At 37.6% G+C, this 23,780-nt stretch overlaps 1 protein-coding gene and 1 long non-coding RNA gene across 3 annotated transcripts in view; one reads left to right on the top strand and one right to left on the bottom strand.

Annotated features, from left to right (window-relative positions):
- The window catches only part of LOC134670786 (synaptotagmin-10-like), a 192,334-nt gene extending 176,836 nt beyond the window's left edge, over positions 1 to 15,498 (bottom strand). For both annotated transcript variants that reach the window (XM_063528603.1, XM_063528604.1), the window contains exon 1: positions 15,283 to 15,498. In XM_063528603.1, the coding sequence (XP_063384673.1) occupies positions 15,283 to 15,397 (115 nt within the window). In that variant the 5' untranslated portion in view covers positions 15,398 to 15,498. The remainder of the gene's footprint in view (positions 1 to 15,282) is intronic.
- The window catches only part of LOC134670798 (uncharacterized), a 46,252-nt gene continuing 26,777 nt past the window's right edge, over positions 4,306 to 23,780 (top strand). Inside the window, exon 1 of the long non-coding RNA XR_010099131.1 lies at positions 4,306 to 4,476. This is a non-coding gene — a long non-coding RNA (uncharacterized LOC134670798). The remainder of the gene's footprint in view (positions 4,477 to 23,780) is intronic.

The raw sequence follows: 23,780 nt of genomic DNA, 5'->3' as shown, positions 1-23,780 counted from the left end.
AGGCCCTCTGCGCTCTAGGGACTCACGGACGCTAATTAGCGTGAGCCCGGGCCGAACAGACCGTAACTCATGTACAATACCTACTTGAATGGAATTTATATGGTCGCAGTGCGAAATGCCGATATACAGGATAACACATTCACTGCCACCGACGCATCTAGTAGCATTTTCGTTGGGGCCCACGGTGCCAACGGTATGGAAAACGTTGGGATGAGGTTCGTTCCGTAGCCAACATTAATTTTGTATTGGCCCACCATCGCATTTACCAACATTCGCTGTGGCACAGATGCCCAACAATGGGCCTTTGTGTATTTTGGTACCGTTGGCTAAACAACGATAATATTCGTTGGCCCAATGATGACATATATCGCATTTACCAACATTGGCAGTGACAGTGATGCCCAACAATGGGCCTTTGTGTATTTTGCTATCGTTCGCTAAACAACCATAACATTCGTTGGCCCAATGGTGACGAATACCGCATTTACCAACATTGGCTGTGGCACGGATGCCCAACAATGGGCCTTTGTGTATTTTGGTAACGTTGGCTAGTCAACGATATCATCCGATGGCCCAAGGATGACAAATATCGCATTTACCAACATTGGCTGTGGCACTGACGCCCAACAATGGGCCTTTGTTTATTTTGGTAACGTTGGCTAATCGACGATATCATCCGATGGCCCAATGACGACAAATATCGCATTTACCAACATTGGCTGTAGCATTGATGCCCAACAATGGGCCTTTGTGTATTTTGGTAACGTTGGCTAATCAACGATATCATCCGATGGCCCAATGATGACAAAAATCGCATTTACCAACATTGGCTGTGACACTGATGCCCAACAATGGGCCTTTGTTTATTTTGGTAACGTTGGCTAATCAACGATATCATCCGATGGCCCAATGACGACAAATATCGCATTTACCAACATTGACTGTAGCATTGATGCCCAACAACGGGCCTTTGTGTATTTTGGTAACGTTGGCTAATCAACGATATCATCCGATGGCCCAATGATGACAAATATCGCATTTACCAACATTGGCTGTGGCACTGATGCCCAAAAATGGGCCTTTGTTTATTTTGGTAACGTTGGCTAATCAACGATATTATACGATGGCCCAATGACGACAAATATCGCATTTACCAACATTGGCTGTAGCATTGAGGCCCAACAATGGGCCTTTGTGTATTTTGCTACCGTTCGCTAAACAACGATAACATTCGTTAGCCCAATGGTGACGAATACCGCATTTACCAACATTGGCCGTGGCACGGATGCCCAACAATGGGCCATTGTGAATTTTGGTAACGTTGGCTAGTCAAAGATATCACCCGATGGCCCAATGATGACAAATATCGTATTTACCAACATTGGCTGTGGCACTGACGCCTAACAATGGGCCTTTGTGTATTTTGGTACCGATGGCTAAACAACGATAACATTCGTTGGCCCAGTGAGCACAAATATCGCATTTACCAACATTGGCTGTGGTAATGATGCCCAACAATACCAGTTCAGTTTGCTTGTGGCGTCACTAGATGGCGTTACTGTCTCCAAACATCGAAGTTATAGTTATTTTCTCGATTATTCCGGATATAATCATAATATTTTTTTAAAGTAACTTATAAATCTAATAGCTATAACTATAAAATTTATTTATAAATTTAAAAAATTGTATTTTACCCACATTTTCTCAATTTAAATCTCAAAAAACATAAATCTCGCTTACGAAGTTTCGAAGTGCTGTTAGTATATATACAAATTAGAGTGTATAGTAAGTGTACTTGCTGTGGCAGTACATGTACTAAAATTGGAACGACACAGAGAAGATTAACAACAACTGCTCAAACTGCTGCCTAGGGCCTTCATGTGGATACAACCAATGCCTACCGTAGTGTAATTGTAATATTTATCAGCAAAGGCCCAACGTCGTATTACACAACCACTTACTTAACGTAGGGTAACTGTAGGACTCGTAAACAAAAGCCCATTACATAATTAGACTGTAGGCACACTATAAATTATACAACTATTTACCTACGGTAGTATTGTAAGAATCCTTTAGAACACAAGGCCCAACGTTAAAGTTACAATGTTGGCCCTTTGTGGGACAAACTGTGTTGGTCCTTCAACCTGGTGCACGACTACCTACCGACCTACCTGACTTGCCGTTGGGTAATTGTTGAATTTGCAGACAGAAGCACAACGAAAAAATTGCCCTTTTTTATTTTTTTGCAGTTGGCCCTACAGCAAGCCATACGGCCAAATGTAACAATTAACCAACCATCAAACAAATGTGTATAGGCCCAACCACGACCCAACCAAAACCACCATCGTTGAATAATTGTATGATTTATTTTAATAGGCCCAACGAAAAAATTACTCTAATGGCCCTCTGTTGGGAATCTTCGGGGGGGGCCTTTGTCGAGGGCCCTCCAGCAAATCGTACGGCCAAATGTAACAATTAACCAACCATCAAACAAATGTGTATAGGCCCAACCACGGCCCAACCAAAACCACCACCGTTGAATAATTGTATGATTTATTTAAATAGGCCCAACGAAAAAATTACTCTTATGGCCCTCTGTTGGGAATCTTCGGGAGGGCCTTTGTCGAGGGCCCTCCAGCAAATCGTACGGCCAAATATAACGGTTGCCCAACTAATACGTAAACAAAGGCCCAACAAAATCCCTACAAGAAAATGCTATTAGTGATGTGCGTTCACTGTCATACAAGTTTGTTCCTAGGCCACGCCCCCTCTGGCAGTGAATGCGTTAACTCAAAATTAGCTTGACACTTTTTTTTACTGCGGCACATTGTTATGTGGCATTGAATAAATGATATGATATGATCATTTTTAATAACGTTCGAGTTTGTGTAATAAAATTAAAGAACAATAATTTGAAGATAATACGTTTTGTTACAGTTGAATGATTTTGACATTTTGTAATAGACGTGTAATAGTAAGAACAATAATCCTAAAAATTATATGTCATTCATAGGTGATTCATAAGACGTGAGCAGGACTAATCCTGCACACTCAGTAACTGATAATTGATCGATCACCGTCATATTTAGATGAAACAACCACACTTTTTCCTATTTTCTAGCTTTTTGGCGAGGGCAAATTTAATTCTCTACAATCATGGTCACCCTACAAGACCAAATTAATACACATAAAACCTCTTTAACCGTAATGACAGCATTATGATTACGAAGAAAATAAACTGTCAAACTTGAGTGAGATACGAATTTTCAAAAGTAACCAGACCGTGATGACATTCAATTTGGCACAGAATATCGGTAGTTTAGTAGTATTAATTCATTTGATTAAAATCTCGCACATATCAGATTTGGTAAGCGCAACGACGGTATTCTAATTGTAGGGTGACCATGCATGTCATAAATATATTAATAACTTTTTTTTTCAACACGACTAGAAAATTAACGTTAATCTCACTAATACTGATACGAAACAGTTGCTTATAATTTACGAAATGCGCAGTGTTAGTCCTGCTCACGTCTCCTGAATCAACCTGTATATGGGCCAGCCTTGCAGTGAACTGATACACGGCTATAGTTCGTTTTTATTAGCATTAGAAAAAAGGTAATAAACAGTCTTGATGTGTCTTTTAATTGAAAAACATGTTTTAAAAAAAAAGTTCAAAAACAAAAACCCGACTACTGCAAATCGCGCTCTAAAAAGTATGAAACAAGATAGAATTCTTATCTGAAATAATCAAATAGGAAATATTATAAATGTTACCATTTTTTTAAATAAAAAAATACAACGTAATATAATTTACTATTTTTTTTATATATTTACAGAGATTCAGAGGATCGCCGTGGTCGCTTTCATAAGTAATAGTTACTGTTTTTTAAAGGGCATTTTTTAAATTAAAAGACATTTCAAGATCGCATATTATACCTTCTTTGTAATCCAAAAAAACGAACTTTAGTAGCAAGCCTGTACTATAAACAACCAGTAAATAACCGAACTACCACGCGGACTTAACTTGGATTTCTGCGGTCGCATTGCAAATTGTGAACTAACTAATACGTCTATACAAGTATACAATGTATGCCAGTGCCAGTACTGTGGACAAATACTCCCAATGCGAATTTTGAAACTATATTTTTTGCAGTAAAATATTTAAAAAAAATATTTAGCCTATACACCGTGTTTTTATTGAATTCCGTTAACATCGGGGTATGGTTAAGTACGTTTATAGTTTATTAAAAAAAAAATTAGTTTTTTTTTTTAAATTCATTCAAAATTTAATTAAATGTAGCATGTAGCGTTATTGTAAGACGGGCATTACATTTAACTCAACCAAACAATTGAAATCTGTGACATATCAATGTCATTTCGAACATCGATCGACCGAGATTGTACTTAAGTTTAGTAGCAAATGTATGAACTCATTCTAAACTCTAATCAATATGTAAACCGACCCTAAGGCAAGTGTACACGCTTGTAGAGGCCTTATAGGAAAAAAAATATTGATTATCACCGAAATGGAGTTAATTAGAATATCGGTGTCTTTGAGAAAGTCACTTGATTTAAGCTCAGGAATGCACCCTTGAAATTAACGGAAAACAAAAAAAACACGGTGTATACGACCCACTGCTGGGCACAGGCCTCTCAGGCACGAGGGGGCTTGGGCTATAGTCCCCACGCTGGCCCAATGCGGGTTGCGGGTTGGGTTGCTGCAGTAAATTAATTTAAATATTTAATAAGTCAGTAAGTTGACCTCTCAGTTAATAATTTATAATTAGGTATGATAATTAAATCTGAATTATTTTAGATATTAAATCCGCCTGCACATATTGTAAAGATTCAAATAAATATTTGGGGACAATTTTACACAGATCGATCTAGCCCGAAACTAAGCAATGCATGTACTATGGGTAGTGGGTACTAGGCGACGATATTCATACTTACCTGTATAAATAAATACATACATACTTAGATGCATGGGTAATATCCATAATTCAGGAACAAAATCTAATATTCGCGATTAACACACAAATAAACGCCCTTACCAGGATTCGAACCTGGGACCTCGCGCTACATACATACTAGCCAGCCGGCGTATTATGGATAGCTTTATCTAGGCGATAAAGTAACTGTCTCTTTTTAACACCGTGGGATAGAAAATGACGGACACCGTTTTATCACGCTGTCACGTGTCTACGTCTAAGAACGACCATTATATCCGTACAGGAGACCGTTATACCGGGTGTGGCCTGTAATACGAGCAAAAAATTTAACTGTAGGCTGTACTCCTCATTCATACGGACCAACATTTGTTCAGCAACTTTTAAAAATAACTTGTGGTTTGATTTTTAATTATTAGTATTATACACTTTAAAAATTATTTTAACACGCAATGTATTGCGAATTTTGTTATGTTTAAGGCATGACAAGCAACGTCAATCACAATGATATGGCGCGGCGATGGCGTCCATTGAAGATAATATTTATTTTGTATGAAAAATAGGAAGTCAAAACACTTTATAATTTTTAAAAGTTGTTGAACAAAAGTGTCACCGTTTGAGGAGACAATCTATGTTTTAATTACTTGCTCGTGTTACAGGCCACACCCGGTATATGAAGCTTATAAACAATTTGAGCCGTTGCCATTATTGGCCTGGCGCGCCTTAACACATTCAGTGCCGAAGACACGACTATCGGGTATTTTATGATTTCGTTCCCAGGCCGGACGACCCGATAGTCGGGATCGTGGTACTACTGCTTTTGTATGACGAAATTGTTGTGGCCTAGGGCGGACGTCTTGATTGGCTGGGTGGCAATGAATGTGTTAATTAAATTAATAATGTTTGCTACACGTGTTTCGGTCGTCCGGGATTATTATGTCCGATTTCAAAAGTTAAAGCGGAATTAATTATGAATTCCGCTTTACTGCAGGTTAGTTGCGTATAATTCAAGCAAAAAAATATCGCTATTTTCTAAAATAAAATATATAAACCATATAGCAGATAAATTATCAATACTGTCTAAAAATATATTTAAACCTAGTTTATACTTAATTTTTATAATAGTTTATAAGTTTTGGTATCAAGCTTAAATCTTATTATACTTCATTAGGTTTTCAAAAAGCTCTCTTAAAACTTTTTAAACCTATGATACTTGCATCGTACTCCAAATCAAAATGATAGACATACTTATTAATTATTATTTACTGCATTATTATAGAATTAATTTGCAGTAGGTATAAATGTTTAAATAAATTAAATTATTCAACGACATAAATCTCGAGATCATTTCGAGAAGTGTCAAACGCTAACCCGGGGTTAACTCGTTAAGCCTGGAGTTACCATAGCTACCAGTCCAATTTGACACTGAGTTAAAGGTTTAGCTGTTGTACCCCGGGTTAGTAGGATGGTGCAAGTGGGCCTTGTATAGTTTTTCATTTCCATCCGCTTAAATTCTACTACACCCTTTAAATTAAGTAGTAGTATTAAATTTCACTACAACTCTCCTTCGCCATTTCTAATGCTGACTGTACCTGTGCCTGTACATGGTGTGTCTGACCATGGGGCTTTAAATCCAGGGTTTGATTTTACTCGCTAAACTGAGCTACTTTTACTATGGGACCAACCCTAAAATCGAGGAAATTTTTTTTTGGCTTTTCCAAAGAAAACGTCGACATCTGATCAGCCAAAATGTATGAAAGAGTAAAAATTTTTTTCTGGATTTCGTGGTTGGTGCCATAGTAAAAGTAGCTATTTAAAGCCCCATGGTCAAACACATCCTGTATAGCACTCGAACGACGCAAATCGAACTCCAACCAGCTTAGTCCGCTCCAAATGAAAATGATTCGTGTTCGTATTAAATACCAGAAACCGTGAAAACACGTGCCCGCCATACTATCATTCCATTCCTCGGGATATGAAACATGACTGTATCACTGCGGATATGGTAGGTACGACACGAAATCAAACCTTATGGAAACAGACATAGAGTACAAATTAATTGCAAAATAAAGATGTGGCAGACGATATGTTGTATTTAATATGTGTCGGCGGCCGATCGTAGGATCAGTCAGATCGTAATGTTCCTGTGTATTGTTTTGAAGATAGTCATATTAAACCAATATATAGGTAGGTAGGTTCGTTAGGTTGCTTCAGATGCCCGAAGGGCAAACTGCCCATCAGAAATAGGAGCCCCGCGTAGCGGGGCTCCGTCGACTCAGGGAACGAACGAGTCAAAGATTTTCACGTTTCACGATATGCCTGATCTTAAGATCGGCCGCCGACATATGCATGGCTCAAATGTTATATGAATAAAACTGATGGTATTTGCTAAATAATTCCTCGAATTTATTGGGTAGACTTATGGCGTTATTCATATACGCGCTACGAGCCAAAATTAACTATTCCTCGTTTGTCTCAATCTGTCATTTTGACTTATGTATTTCTAAGAAAGGGATAGAACATATAAGTGAAACTAATTGAGGCTTGTAAAGTTTAATTGAAGCTTGTGTCACAAAACAGATAGGTACAGAAGTCAATCACATGTATGTACTTCACTTTTCATACCTACGCTCGGCGGTCGCTCTAGGGTTGTTAACTAGCTAGCTTATGCACAAAAAACTATCGTGGTAGTGGCATTCGTATCAGCTCGTATCTAGTTATTTGATTTAGGTATTGTTGAGGATGGAACGGGAAGAATGGAAATATAAATTAATAATAACTAAATAGTACATTACTACAGAGGCCGGGACGAAAGGGGTTGCCGGCCGAAGACATATAGACGGCCGAGCGAAGCGAGGCCGGATAGGTCTGAGCGCGGGCAACCCCATTTCCCGCCGAGGTATGTATAGTGCTTTTCTCAAACATGCAATGAAATAAATAAAATAAAAAATCCACGAAACCCATGTTTTATTAATAGAAAAAACTAAAAGTAAACTACACCCAAAATATAACCAACACGTACCTATATCATTATCACGCGTATGTTTTACACGAGTCGTGTATTTTTACTACCCGTATATTTTCATGTATCTTTAATTTTTTCGCCTTGTATCCGTCTGACTGTCGTTTTCGTCACATAAGTTTACATAGTCTTTCATGATGATATCATGTTTCACATAGGTACATCGTTGCTTTATGCATGGAGTAAATAAGTATAATTTCCACAGTGTTGACGAATTTGTAGGTACATTCATTTAAAATATGCCACAAAACTGTTTCTAATAAACTGTAAGCCATTTTTCTTAGTTTCTCAAATAATAAAATTGCCATAAGCAACCATATACATACTTCGTCTTTGACTTGGCGGCAGAGGCAGCAAGTTATTTAAAATCAATTCTGCTTACGCTGCCAATTCCAACACCTACGATTACAATTAATATTAATTTCATTATCTCGTCGGAACTCATATTAAAGTCAAAAAATCAACAACGCACCATAAATCCAATAAAACAGAATGAATATTTTTCAACTTTACCTCCATAACAATTTAAAAAATATAACTACGCGTGTTTGAGTAGACCTTTTTACCGCTAACGTTTAGATGAAATATTTTAAATGTTTTTATCTGTGTAGTTATATTTATAATTTAAAATTATAGAGTGTATTATTTATTAAGTTCATGTTGATTTTATATAAATAAAACTGCAAATTATAGCAAACATTGTTTTTTGTTTTTTTTTAATAGGCGTAGTGGCAGAGTGTCATTACGAGCCATAAAGCAAATACTGCCTCTAGTTTTTTTTTTTATGGATGAATGCCACGATGCTGTGTCACAAATATCTGTGAAATGAAAATTAAAAAAGAGGACTTTGCCGGCCTAGGCCTGCAAGATGTGTATGAAATTCCATTAACGACCTTATGTCCTAGCCGCACCTGAAACGTCATACTTCGCAGCCTATTATAAGGAACATAACATCAATATTTCATTGCATGTTTGAGAAAATATTTTTATTTTAATGTCATTGTTAAACTGATAGTTTAAAAAACGATAATTCACCGTTAATGTTGAATTTAAACAACCATCTACTGAACAGTTATAATAACTTTTTTTTTGTTTCTCCATTATTGCACAAAAAAGTTCACAGACGCGTGTCTCAAGCAGATGACACTCGCGCTCGCAGTGGTCCCAACCGGTCCGAGATATTCGAGATATCGTGTCCGTGAGCAGTGTCTATGTGTGTGTTGATCGAGCGCCCTTTGTATGAAGATTGATTTCTGTACCTACCTATCTGTTTTGTGCTTGTGTATTGAACACGAGGGTAAGTATACAAAGTTGGCAAAGCTCAACGTACTAACTGAACAAGTAACTGCCGAAAATGTTTTTTTTGTGACACACACTTTTATTGCTGGCTGTACTTCTTTACGATTGCATGTCTACCTAGTACTTCTTGACCCCTTCCTAATGAGCCTAACTTCGATTTGTTTATTTTTTTCCATTGAGGAGTACAGTTTTTCCCTTCCGACTGCATCATCGATTCATTATGATGCTTCATATAAGATGTCAAGCATATTATTGCATTGTAATCGAAATTCGAAATTACGGAAGTATTCAAATTTCAACTGAATCAAATAAAGGGTAAAAACGTCACCCTATTACTAAGACTCCACTGTCCGTCTGTACGTCTGTCCGTCCGTCTGTCTATCACCAGGCTTAACTCTTGAACCGTGATAGCTAGGCAGTTGAAATTTTCACAGATGATGTATATCTGTTGCCGCTATAACAACAAATACTTACTAAAAACAAAACAAAATAAATATTTAAGTGGGGCTCCCGTACAACAACCGTGATTTTTGCCGTTTTTTGCGTAATGGTATGGAACCCTTCGTGCGCGAGTCCGACTCGCACTTGGCCGGTTTTTAAGTTAGGTACTAGATTTGAAGCAAACATAAATAAAGTCAGACTGAAAAAGTTTGCAGCGATTTTGATAGCCCGCGCTGTGAAAGTGTCATTTTAAACGTCAAACTTCTATGAAATTATGACGTATAAGTACATAACACTTACACTGCGTGGGTTATCAAATCCGCTGCAGACTTTGTTTGGTGCGACTATATACCTACACAGTGAAGCTAAATAAAAGTGCGTAACAAATAAAAAAAACCGGGCAAGTGCGAGTCGGACTCGCGCACGAAGGGTTCCGTACCATAATGCAAAAAAAAATAAATAGCAAAATAAAAACGGTCACCCATCCAAGTACTGACCACTCCCGACGTTGCTTAACTTTGGTCAAAAATCACGTTTGTTGTATGGGAGCCACATTTAAATCTTTATTTTATTCTGTTTTTAGTATTTGTTGTTATAGCGGCAACAGAAATACATCATCTGTGAAAATTTCAACTGTCTAGCTATCACGGTTCGTGAGATACAGCCTGGTGACAGACGGACGGACGGACGGACAGCGAAGTCTTAGTAATAGGGTCCCTTTGGGTACGGAACCCTAAAAACCGTCATATTTCACTTGATCACGGCAGAAACAATTCATCCAGCTGCGAGTCATGCTTGTAGAAGCACGAATCATCGCTCAAAATGTACATAAAAGTAAAGCAAACAGAAAATGGAAAATTATTTTTCCTTATAATTTATTATCTATTGTGAACCTTTACTTCAATAGCTTTGCTAGGTTTAATTTTTCACATTGGCTCTTATATTTTCCAGAGACTAGCACTCAACTCAAACAAAACCAATAAAAATACGAGATACGCCTCTAAAAATAGTACTTTTTTTTAAATTATGAATGGGCTTACTCATGGCCACAGACTAGCCGAGGCGTAGACGTGGCCTACGATAAAGCGAGCTCGCCCAGAAGGTGCCTGTTCACTCTTGATTTGAAGGTTGCCGAGTTATAAGAACACGGAAATATAGACGCCGGCAAGGAATTCCATTCCTTGGCAGTGCGTATAAGGAAAGTAGAAGCAAAGCGCTTCGTGCGAATTGGTGGAATATCTACCAAGTAAGGATGGAAACCGGCCGTGCGTCTAAAAGTCCGATGGTAGAATGGGGACGGTGGAATAAGCTCGTGTAGCTCTTGGGCACACTCCCCGAAGTGCAACCTGTAGAATACCGACAGGACTTACGTTATTGTACATCTCTTTAATACAAAAGAAATACTGGTTCGTCGTTACGGTGCCAAAAGCAATAGGATTCATGAAACAGCAACTGAATAAAGTAAGAACGTCGTATATCCTATCATTTTCAACCAACATACAGGCCTATTCGGATTTCGAGATAATCACAAGATCTAGAGACGATTTAGAGATCAACTAGATCTACATTAGATATCGACTAGATGTGACTTGGATATCTAAGTCATAACTTGTCGAAATCGTTCAAGAGGACCTCCAGAATCGCGGAAACGTCATATTTGACATATCTATCTTACAAATATCTTTAAATTATCCATATCGTATAGCCTGACAAGTTCTTTTTTAGCCCTGATATAATGTCGCTACAAACAGCTTACATATAGCAACAATACGTGTACGTCATGAATAGTCGGGACAGTGTGTATTGGCATCGTGCAAGAGCGAGTGAGGTATACAATTATGTACATGTGAGTTGTAGAAGTATGTTTCCCAATCGAAACCCAATCGAAAGAGCATGTTTAGTTGATAATTAAGTATGAATAATTTACCTATCCGCCATAATTTGATTCTAAATATTCGACCTCCGTATATATATTTACCAGATTCAGTCACTCGTGGTGGTAATGGCTCATTCTTATAATAAATATTTTTGATTATAGCACTAAAGACGCCTTAAATGAGAAAAATAATAATTTAATAATTAATATTCATATTTAGTACAAAACTAACCAGTTTATTACAAACTCACTATGAAAATCAGTACCCGTCATGTCAACAAATAATTTCACAACATTGTTTAATGGAATGCTACTGAATCCCGTATCCTTTTTCTGTCGCAAGTATTTTAATGTATTTAAAATTATTTGTTTAGCATCGGTGTGAATTTTTTTGGGCATTTTGATTGCAAAATCTATTATTATCCTGAAATATTTACAATCATTTTCGATTTGTTTACATCGGTGACATTCAATGACTTTCAATGTCGGATGTCAAACAAAATAATTGCCATTAAAATAAATTAGTTCCATCGAAAATCCGCAACGTGGCGAGGGCTAAAAAGGAACTTGTTAGGCTTTAACTTGTTGAAGTCTAGTAGAAATCTAATTCATTTTCCGAATCGAGCCGAAAAGCAATAGGATTCATGAAACAGCACTGAATAAAGTAATAATAATAATAGGTCTCTTCATCTGTGTCAGATGTTTTAAGCAACATCCCGGCAGCGGCACTTGCGTTCGTGGCTGTATAGCCCTATGCGGGAGAGGATCCCTCGTCCACACACGCGGCAGGTGTATGCTCCCCCAGATGGGGATGGGATGAATAAAGTAAGAACGTCGTATATCCAATCATTTTCAACCAATATATGCCATTTACCCTACGAGTAAGATCCTTAAGCGCCACTCGCACCATCCCACTAAACCGCGTTAACCGGTTAAACCGTTAATCCAGTGTCAAATCGTACTGGTAACCATGATAACTCCAGGTTTAACCGGTTAACGTCGTGGCCCTAAAATATATTAGTTACTATGATTTTTACAGAACATGCGAGTATGTCCTTTTGAAAATAAGCAAGGGTATACCGGGTGTGGCCTGTAATATGAGCAACAAATTAAACTATAGGCTGTACTCCTCATACTGACTAACAAATGTTCAGCGACTTTTAAAAATAATTTGTGGTTTGATTTTTAATACACTTTAAAGTTTATTCTAAGACGCAATGTATTGCGAATTTTGTTTTGTTTAAGGCGTGACAAGCAACGTCAATCACAATAATAAGTATGGCATGGCGATGGCGTCCATTGAAGATAATATTTATTTTGTATGAAATAGGGAGTCTAAATAATTCATAATTTTTAAAAGTTGTAGAACAAAAGTGTCACCGTTTGAGGAGTACAATCTATGTTTTAATTATTTGCTCAAGTTACAGGCCACACCCGGTATTAAACAGAAGCCTGTTGAAGAAGAAGTTGAAGCGAAATTAATTATTACCTGGGGGATGAATAATTTGATTAGAACAATCGATTTCATTACATTCCAACCTTGTACAAGGAAAGTTAACTTGTTTGACTTAAGAATTACTTTTTAATTATTAATTAATGTTACATCGATTTCACTGTTGTGTTCCGGATTATAGCCGGTAATAAACTAGGGTCATGTTAGGCTTGTGGAAGCGCTGGTGGCTTAGCGGTAAGAGCGTGCGACTTGCAATCCGGAGGTCGCGGGTTCAAATCCCGGCTCGTACCAATGAGTTTTTCGGAACTTATGACATAAGTACTACAATGTACGAAATATTATTTGATATTTACTAGTCGCTTTTCGGTGAAGGCCTAGTTTACCCTCTGGGTTGGAAGGTCAGATGGCAGTCGCTTTCGTAAAAACTAGTGCCTACGTCAAATCATGGGATTAGTTGCCAAGCGGACCCCGGGCTCCTATGTGAGCTGTGGCAAAATGCGGGGATAACGCGAGGAAGAAGAAGATGTTCGGCTTGTTTTTTTAAATACCGTAAGATAGGGGTACTTTAGCCATCCAAGGTTACTTTGTCCACCCATGAAAACCTATTTAATTGAATTGATACATTTAAAAAAATTACATTATGTGATTAATCTGTTTTTGTGTAGTCATTTTAGTGTAGTTCTTAAGAAGTTATTAATTAAATAAATGGGTTTTCATGGGTGGACAAAGTAACCTTGTAAGGGCTAAAGTACCCCGACCTTGCTATAAAAGGAATCGGCATAAAAAAGCTTTTGAAATCACTTGGGACACCTCGTATTAGGATCGAAATAGCTCGTGATTCTTACTAGGAATAACATAAAAAAGTCCGAATCAAAAGAATAAGTGTAGTGTACAGTCGCCATCAGATATATAGGAGCGGCTGTGGTGCTCAAAAATATCTGAACACGCACCCTAACGTTTTAATAATAAAGGCGTGTTCAGATATTTGTGAGTTCCTTGGCTGCTCCAATATATCTGATGGCGACTGAACAACTGAATAAAATGGCCCATAAATGTTAAAAGTTTAATACCTTCGACATAGTAGTATCGACGCTACGGTGGAATAAATATGCCTACATACGTAAATATACACATATCAGCACTAGTGCGATAATTAGCGCATTACGCACCTATGTCGAAAATTTAAAGGACCATTATGCACTGTTAAACGTTATACGATAAATGTGCGAATACGTAATTCGCAACTCGTGTCGATTTAAACCACTTCCATCAGCCGTGTTTTATATTTCGTACTTGTATCATAATGAACTATTATAAAAATGGCTTAATCACTCACCTATAGAACAACGAATTTAAATAATCACTCAACACAGCCCGAATAAAATAAAACGCGTAATTATAACAAAACATGTGGAATATTACTGGGGGCAATCTGAAACTGGCGGAAACCATATAAATAACAAATGCTAACCGTTATCTCTTACGTCCTCTGAAAATATTAGGTTACTATTAATAAAGGAACGATTCCAGTAAAGGTCTGGGTTAATTTAATTATTTAACATTCCTTGTGAAACAGACAACCAATTTCTAACTTAAACATGCCTTCAAGCATTAACTTACAAAGATAAATGTTGTTAGCTCAACGCTACATGATTAATAGTTCTTTTGCTACAAAATTACTATGTAAAATAATGTATTTTAATTTTGCATGACCTTGAAATAAAATGGTTGACAACAGCTCTTTGTTACGTTTTTTTCATATTGTAAGCAGTGAAGATATGCAAACTTTATTTAAATTAATTTGCATTGTGGTAAATAATTGTTCTTTAAAGATTTTTAAAGTCAACGAAGAAAATATCACTGTAATACTCCGTAACTTATTTTTATAAAAACCGTATAATAATTACGTAGTTTAGGTAAACCAAAGTCATCCTCATTGACTTATGCGTTCTTACCTTATAAACTATTACTTCTTAACATCACTCAATTTTTAATGCAAAACTCTCTTGTAATATTCGTCATTATTACTATTCTCTTTTGGATAAAATTCCTTTTTAAAAACACATAAAAAATCCTAGAAAGAAAATCCAACTAAAACCACAAAACTCTCTTTATTTGTAAAATTCGTCAGTATTACTATTCTCTTTTGAATAAAATTCCTTCTTAAAAACACATAACAAAATCCTAGAAAAAAAATCCAAGTAAAACCACGTAAAGTTCGAATAAAGTACGCACTAACCTTCGCTAGCACGCGTTTCCCTCGAGTCGTCGACGATCAACAGGTGGGGTCGACGCGCTCGCGCGAGCTCGAGCTCGGCCGGGACCGCGGTGCTCCCGTGTCTCGTAACGCCCATATCGGCCGGCGGTCTGGGCGCGAGTGAAGCCTTCCCAACGCACCCTTACTACACTGCAGACAACCCCTATTCGAACTCGCGCTCGACGTCACTACTATATCTCGAATCCTCCGTCCTTCACTGAGTAAAATAGGCATGAAAGAGCTGGAGAATTTTCTGCAACAGTGTTTTATCGGTATCGAATAAAAAAAACAGGTGAAATATATACGTAGATGTCCCTATGTCGTGTTCCTTCGTAAACTGGCTGACATAGTACGTCAGATGATATCGCTGGACACGCTTTGGCATTGACATTACTGTTTGTATCGACCGATAACGAACGCGAAATGGAATTGTGCATTTTAAATGCTTATTTAAGCGAACTTTTCGGGTCGCTGAAGTTTTACTTGCAAATGTAAATATTTGTCAAGAAAATGTTTGTCCCTGAAATATTTATTAGCTGCTGAGATTTAATAATGTTTTCATGCAAGATGAAACAGTTACTCACGAATATAGTTGAAAAAATTAGTTTTAATAAATAGAGTTATCTCTTGAGTTCGTTATTCGTCGTGAACTCTCGGACAGTTCTTTTTTTCCATTTACATATTTTACAGAAATAAAACTAATAATTTTTTTTAACTGATTTATTACTTTTAAGCTTTAAAAAATATCGTAGTAGTATAAAACACAAGCATTTTACTTAAAATAAATGCTTAAAAGTATTATTAGAGGTTTCTTTTGTTGTTTTATATTAAAAGCTTTGTCGTAGCCGCGTGATCACAAGATACATTTAAGGAATTTCTCTTTAACGAGTTTTATCTCGCCAAGTTGCACAGCTTTCCGCCCTTCGCCGAACCCCATACGATTTGCTTAGATAAATCAAGTTCGTTGCCCCCTTGTATCATCTACTGATCTTCACGCAACATTTTCATTGTAAAATCAACTTAGGTACATGAACCACGCTTTTACATGTCCACAACACCATTATCCGACCGTCGTCATAATATTATTTATCTTTTATCCTTAACACATAAATTCATCATAAAATAATGACAGACTAAACAGCGTGGCCTTGTTAAAAAGTCGTCTGCTCATATCGGGTTCGGCAATTTGCCCCGGGACCGCCGAATCACGACACCCTCCGGGCAGGAGGCAGGCGGTGGTTAAATTGTTTTACGTTAACCTATTTAACTAAATTATATACCATTAAAACGAAGGGTATTTAAGGTAAGCTCAAACTCGGTAATATTGTGGTCACAACCACGTTATTTTAGGGGAATTACAAATGTTAAGGATTTCGGATAAATTCGTCATACAAATTTGTTTAAAGAAACGTTTTTCTTCGAGTTCGAATCTGGCCGACACGAGTTGTATGAGTCGGTTATCGTTATCGTGCAATAAAGCTAACTATGCCAAAGCATAACTATGCTGATACATATTTCCTAAATCCATCAAGTCGTTAAGGCTAAGTTGAAGAGTAACAGCTTGCAACTTTGCCTAGTCTCCCACGTTCACGACGTGGTAACTTTAGGTACATTATAAGCGTCCTGTCACAGAATAAATAATAGTACTAGGTACAGAAGACTCACTCTCTAACAAAACGCGTTTGTTACGATCCGTAGAGCTAAGATGGTCGGCTCTTTATCATTTGTCACCATACCTGTTACGTTCTAACAAATATGTAAGTGCGAAATTGACGCATGGCATGACACGTGATAAAAATGCGACCATGATACCGCTGCAGAACAGATATCGCCGCTAGGTGGCGACAGCGCCACGCGCGGCTTATGGCTAGCCACCAAAATTGGTGTGGAACGGATGTACTTTTACCTACCTGTAACAAAGCGACGAAATCGCGGAGTGAGCCACGCCTAGTCCTGTGTTAAACTTACAGACCTATTCGAACGTACACTGACATCAGAATTATATTTGAATTAAATAATATACATATTTAGTTATCATGCGTCTCAGCCACTTCAACTAAGGATGACTCACATTAGACCGGGCCGCGGCCGGGCCGGAGCTTCCGGTGCTTCGTTTTCTATGATAGCACTTCGTGACCACCGATCAGTCGTCATAGAAAATGACATCACAGACGCCTCGGCCCAGTCACGGCCCGGTCTAGCGTGTCATCCTTTAGGTATGTACCTATGGACAAGCACAGTTAGATGTCATTCTGATGTCAGTGTACCTACGCTCAAATTGGCCTCTTACACTGGTATGCGATGAAACAAGATCCAATCACGCGCCATTTTACTACTTTTTTTTCACTGAAAAAAATAATTAGCCGAATTCAACGAGTAATACTGCCCTGCTAAGCCAAATAGCGCTATCTCAAAAGAAAATTCATTGCTAACTTATTCGGCTTAGGAGGGCAGAATAGAAAAATAAATGAACTTAAGTAAAAAAGAAATACATTTTTCTCAATAGAAAGTTACAACCAAAGTTCGCATGTCCCTTTTCTGTATTAGTGGTAGGCAACAAAATATTTCGTTACTGTATGCAAACATTTCTTTCAATTCAGTTTTGCCAATTCAATTCAAACTAAGTCTTAAATACGTTACAGTTTATATTAGCTTGAACATTTTTCATAAAACTCGCCGTAAACACGTGACGTACGAACGTAATTATTTAAAGCGCCCTCTAATGAGGGTGTTATTTGAGTTTGTAGCTCAACTCCTAAACTATAAATGTCACGAAATTGCTCAAAATATATGGCTCATACGTCTTTTTTCTGAGGCGAGAGGCGAACCGTGTGGTATCTTAACAACATTGCATTGTAAGGTTTACTTTCAGAGTTATATTATTTGTTGAGGCGCGAATAGGGTCATTTGCCGCACGTGCATAAATATACAGGTGGTTCAAAACTAGAGTAAAGAATTTTTAGTAATATTTTTTATTATTTTTTATACACAAATGTTTTATAAAATGTAATTAAAATAGAAAACTACAATAATTTAAAAATTATCATATAAATCGCAAACGTTTGATAAATCAACAATAAGCTGCAGAAAAAATAAATGTCAACGTATTTTTGGGCCAACCTATACCTACACTACTAAGCCAAATTAAAGTTTTATAGATTTTTCTTCTTAGGTTGCTATTGTTTAGTCTTGCATAATTTTTAGGACAATTCTATGTATAAACTGCGTTAACATAAAACTTATTTAAAAGAACTAGTTTTACGAAGTATAGTTCGTTTTTTTAGCATTAGAAAGAACTTGAAAGAACGTAAGCGATCTTGACATGTCTTTTAATAGAAAAACGCTGTTTAAAAATCAGTAACTATTACTTATGAAAGCAGAAGAATATAAATGATCGTATTGGATTCATAATTATTACATATTTGCCGTAACTTATTTTTAAAACGTGTTTTTCAATTAAAAGTAGACATGTGTAAGTAATGCTCGTAATATCACAAATGAGATATCTCTCGAACACGTAATATGGCATTACGTATCTCTCCGCGAAATCAACCAGTACTTCAAACATCACGCATCACGCGAGCCGCACCGAGCGCGCGAGCGCCAACGACCGTCCGAAGCGCGCGAAATGGATTCAATTCCAAATACATTGACTCGCCGATATGAACGGTCAGTTCAAGTCTACGCACGGAGCGCGTATTAATGTGTAATGTCACTTGTGATAGTGTCATGTTTGTTCGCCATGCCATGCCATCATTGCTTTGTTATCTCGCTCGCACTCGCACTCAGTGCTCGCTCGCTCTCGCTCTGCGATGCTTTCGGCTATCTTCGGAACCATTCGGATAGGTCCGCTCGGCCGATCGCCGCGGTTTAAGTTGTCACTCACTAATATTTTTACGAATATGATTTTCTGCAATAGATTTAAAACTCTAATGCGTCCGCGTAGAGCTTAAAATGTTTTTCTTATAATACAAGAAGGACACGGTCAAATGGAGTAATTTATTTGCGATTTTGAATTTGACGAAAAGAAAACCGTTTATTATTATTGTTGTGAAATGTTTGATAGTTTGCTTGACTTTCGCGGTTCGCGGCAAACTAAGCACGAGTTAATACTTGTTTAATCCTTTAATTTAATTGTGAATTAGTACATATCGAGACTAACTGTAGAAATTCGAGTTGTTTATAAAGACTCAGTGAACTAAATTGCAAATATATTTAAATTAAATTGTGAAAGGTGTAAATAATAGTTTCGTTATGGCAATATTCTGATAATGTATTAGTGCTGGTGAGTAATCGCTTTTTTACGGACTATTGGTGACTTTAACTTGATTGACCTATTAAAAAAAATGGCTATAAACGAACCACTTTACGGAGACAGAACCAAAGCGAGCAAAATGTACGCATTGTTATAGAATACTCGCCACATCGGGAAGCTCCATAGGCAATCATCTACCTCCGAAACTTACATACATATTACATTATTTTATAATTTATAAGAACTAACAAAAAATCTTTCACATAAAGGTGACAAAACGCAACGCGTAATAAATAGATCGATCGCCGATACGGATCCGAAACGCCTAGAATCACTAGAGTGCTGTAGATGCGCTGTGTAATGTAAGAGATAGCTGTAATGTGGCCATCTCGCGCGCGCCCGAGCGCTGTTTCACGGTCGGGTCATGTTTCGAGTGATGAGTGATGTGATATCTCAGTGTACCATTACGTGTTCGGAAAAGTGATGTGATATAGCATCACTTTTCGAAGCACTGTTTCGCGCATGTCTAATTAAAAGACACATCAAGATTGTTTACCTTATTTTTAATGCTAAAAACGTACGTTGAGTAGGTACAACCCCGTAGCAGGAGCAATACTTCTAAATTTTTCATTTAAACCTACCAACTATTGTTATAAACTAAAAGCATTGAATAAAACGTCAACGACTAAGTGAAAGCTTTCGATAAACCGGAAAACTATTTTTATTAAATCGTATCTTATATACTTTATTTCGCAAATTCGACCTTGTAACTCAAGCATTAAGGTTTGTTTTGGACTGTAAGTTTGAGTAATAATAGTTTGAAGAAAGTAACCCAGCGAAATGGAAACGCCCCTTTCAACTCTAAATGGGAAATATTTTAAGAGGACAAAATTTAATGCCGATATGATTCTATAGTAAGTTACGCTAAAAGATTCCTTTGAAATCCGTAGATAAAGTTTTTGCAGTGACTAGAGAACTGAATTGTTTAAAACAGCGGTCGGCAACCAGCGGCCCGCGGGCCGCATGCGGCCCGCCAACCTCTCGCTTGCGGCCCGCGAGCCTCCCTGGCTATTTTGTATGTAGGACTGACGATCGACAATGTCTGCTAAAGTCACAAATATTACCAAAGTGCGGCCCGCGTCATCTTCGTTAACTACTATGTGGCCCTTGGCTGCTAAAAGGTTGCCGACCGCTGGTTTAAAGTACTCTCTAGCCCTAAGCTCGACTACACTTTACTTACCTATATATTTTATATTAAGTACTAGCAAAGACATATGTAACTTCGTATAAGATAAATAAAGTCTAAGAAAAATACCTCGGAAATCAAGAAAATGACATTCTCGCATAGATGATGCGACCTTTAGCCTATTCTCGGCTAGATGGCGTGACGACACCGTTTCATATTTAACAATTTTAACACATAGATATCAGTGAATGAACATGGGTCGAAATGATATAAAAATAATTAAAATCATTTATCCGTACATATAAATTTTTTTGATAATTTTATACGTGTTTATTTTGAGTTATAGTCGTGTGTCGATAGATGGCAGTAAATTTACAGTGACTACAACATTTACTATAACAGGCCTCCTCTATACTATCTATTCTTTTTGATACTAGCGACCCGCCCCGGCTTCACAGGGGTTAAAAAATTATACACCTACACCTTCCTCAAGATTCACTCTATAAACCGCATAAAAATGCGTACAGTAGTTTTTGAGTTTACCGCGAACATACAAATACACACAAACAGACAGACGCGACGGGGGACTTTGCTTTGGTATAGTTATTCTGAAAATCGTAATTCAGAACCAAAAAAATAAGACAATGTTGCCACTGCAATAATTTGTTTGTAAAATATTTAATTCATTTTTATACATAAACACGCTAAGATAAATTACTTATTGGTAATTTTACTCCTACGATTTAAAAAAAGTAATTTTATTTACTTATTTTTACATAAATACAAGACGCGCTAGTAAAAAGTGGCAACATGTCTTACATTTTTTGGTCTTGAACTACGATTTTCAGTTTAGTGATTGAGAAAAGCTGTTAACTTAGGGCGTCCGCTAGATGGCGCGGATGCTCGAAGCGGGCGCGGCGCACACGCGGGTTCTATAATATTCGGCTCGATTCGGAAAATGAATTAGATTTCTACTAGACTTCAACAAGTTACGAAATGGATAATTTAAAGATATTTGTAAGATAGGTATGTCAAATTTGACGTTTCCGCGATTCTGGAGGTCCTCTTGAACGATTTCGACAAGTTAAGACTTAGATATCCAAGTCACATCTAGTCGATATCTAATGTAGATCTAGTTGATCTCTAAATCGTCCTGATTGTAGGTAAGTCGCGCCAGAGGACGTACGCGAACCACGTTCGACGAGATGCCTCCATGTCACACTTACGTACAAATTTACAAGTGCGACAGAGAGGCAACACGTCGAACGTTCACGGTAAGCCGTCTGTAAGCAACGCTCATGAATACAATTTTCGTTAACCCGCTCACCCGCTCCGTGCAACCGCGCCAGCTAGCAGACGCTCTTAGTACTGTTTACAGGTGCTCTCCAAATAAATAAAAAGTAATTGAATTTCCAATCAATTATTTAATGGTTTTACCAGATTAAAAAAAGAAAACACACTCACATTAAGAAAATCCGTAGCGTCAATGTTCGTAACGACATGCATAAAATGCTACGCGCGTAGCATTGCTACAGCGTAGCAATACAAAGGTTCGTAATGAGCTTCGGGGGCGTATTCTGATTGTTATAACACTTTATAGATTTGATCTGTCAGGTTAAAAGGGACGTTTCCAGTTTGACACTGTCAGATCATATCCATAACACATCCAGATCAAATCCATAACCTGTGAGTCCTGTTACGAGTATATTATACTTAATTAGAAAGGCCTGTATTCAGATTTTCAACCTAAGGCCTGGTTTCCCCTCTGGGTTGGAAGGTCGCTTTCGTAAAAACTAGTGCCTACGTCAAATCATGGGATTAGTTGTCAAGCGGATCACGGGCTCCCATGAGCCGTGGCAAAATGTCGGGATAGCGCGAGGAAGAAGATCGAATTCCAGTTCTAAGTTTTTATTTTCATCGTATTTTCTATTACATTTATTTTTATACGGGCAATAACGTTTTATGTGACGTTTGAGCGTGTCGTGTTTTTATAGGTTTCACGTGTCTAGTTAGAAAAAAAGCGGCCAAGTGCGAGTCGGACTCGCCCATGAAGGGTTCCGTAGCAGCAAGTAACATAATAAAATTGCGGTTTACGATCTATGACGTATAAAAAAAAACTACTTACTAGATCTCGTTCAAACCAATTTTCGGTGGAAGTTTGCATGGTAATTGTAAGTACATCACATATTTTTTTTAGTTTTATCAATCTCTTATAATTATTAGAAGTTACAGGGGGGGGGGACACACATTTTACCAAATTTATTGTTTCTTTTTCTATTTTTGAGTGAAAATCTTAATGCGGTTCACATAATACATCTACTTACCAAGTTTCAACAGTATAGTTCTTATAATTTCGGAAAAAAGTGGCTGTGACATACGAACGGACAGACAGACATGACGAATCCATAAGGGTTCCGTTTTTTGCTACGAAACCCTAAAAACCGGCCAAGTGCGAGTCAGACTCGCGCACGAAGAGTTCCGTACCATTGCGCAAAAAATGGCAAAAAAATCGCGTTTGTTGTATGGGAGCTCATTTAAATATTTATTATACCATGTTATTAGTACTAATTTATTGTTATAGCGGCGAAATAAACATTATCTGCGAAAATTTCAACTGCCTAGCTATCACGGTTCATGAGATATAGCCTGGTGACAGACAGACAGACATATGGACACACGAACAGACGCACAGCGGAGTCTTAGTAATAGGGTCCTGTTTTTACCCTTGGGGCGCGGAACCCTAAAAACGTGCAGGCGGAATGGGATTGAGGTATACATGTAATATCAGCATTATTTTAGCCTTGGGGGTTTAAATTAGCAAATAACGAACCATTTGGCTTGGGTGCGTATATATTCGAAAAACAACATAAATCGCAATGACTGTATAGGCTGGCGTCCACTAGACTCGCCGAGTCGAGTCGAAACGCGTAGCCGCAGAAATTCGCCTGACGAGCAATACGCGCGGAGAGCCGAATCGGCGGCTATTCGTCAATGGACGCAGTTGCAAAGAAAATATAAGAGGCGAATTATTGCGATTCG

The sequence above is a fragment of the Cydia fagiglandana genome, chromosome 14, assembly GCF_963556715.1.
Source record: "Cydia fagiglandana chromosome 14, ilCydFagi1.1, whole genome shotgun sequence".
In the NCBI taxonomy this organism is placed as follows: domain Eukaryota; kingdom Metazoa; phylum Arthropoda; class Insecta; order Lepidoptera; family Tortricidae; genus Cydia; species Cydia fagiglandana.
The sequence above is the reverse complement of the archived record's forward strand: the minus strand, read 5'-3'. Positions and strand labels throughout refer to the sequence as shown.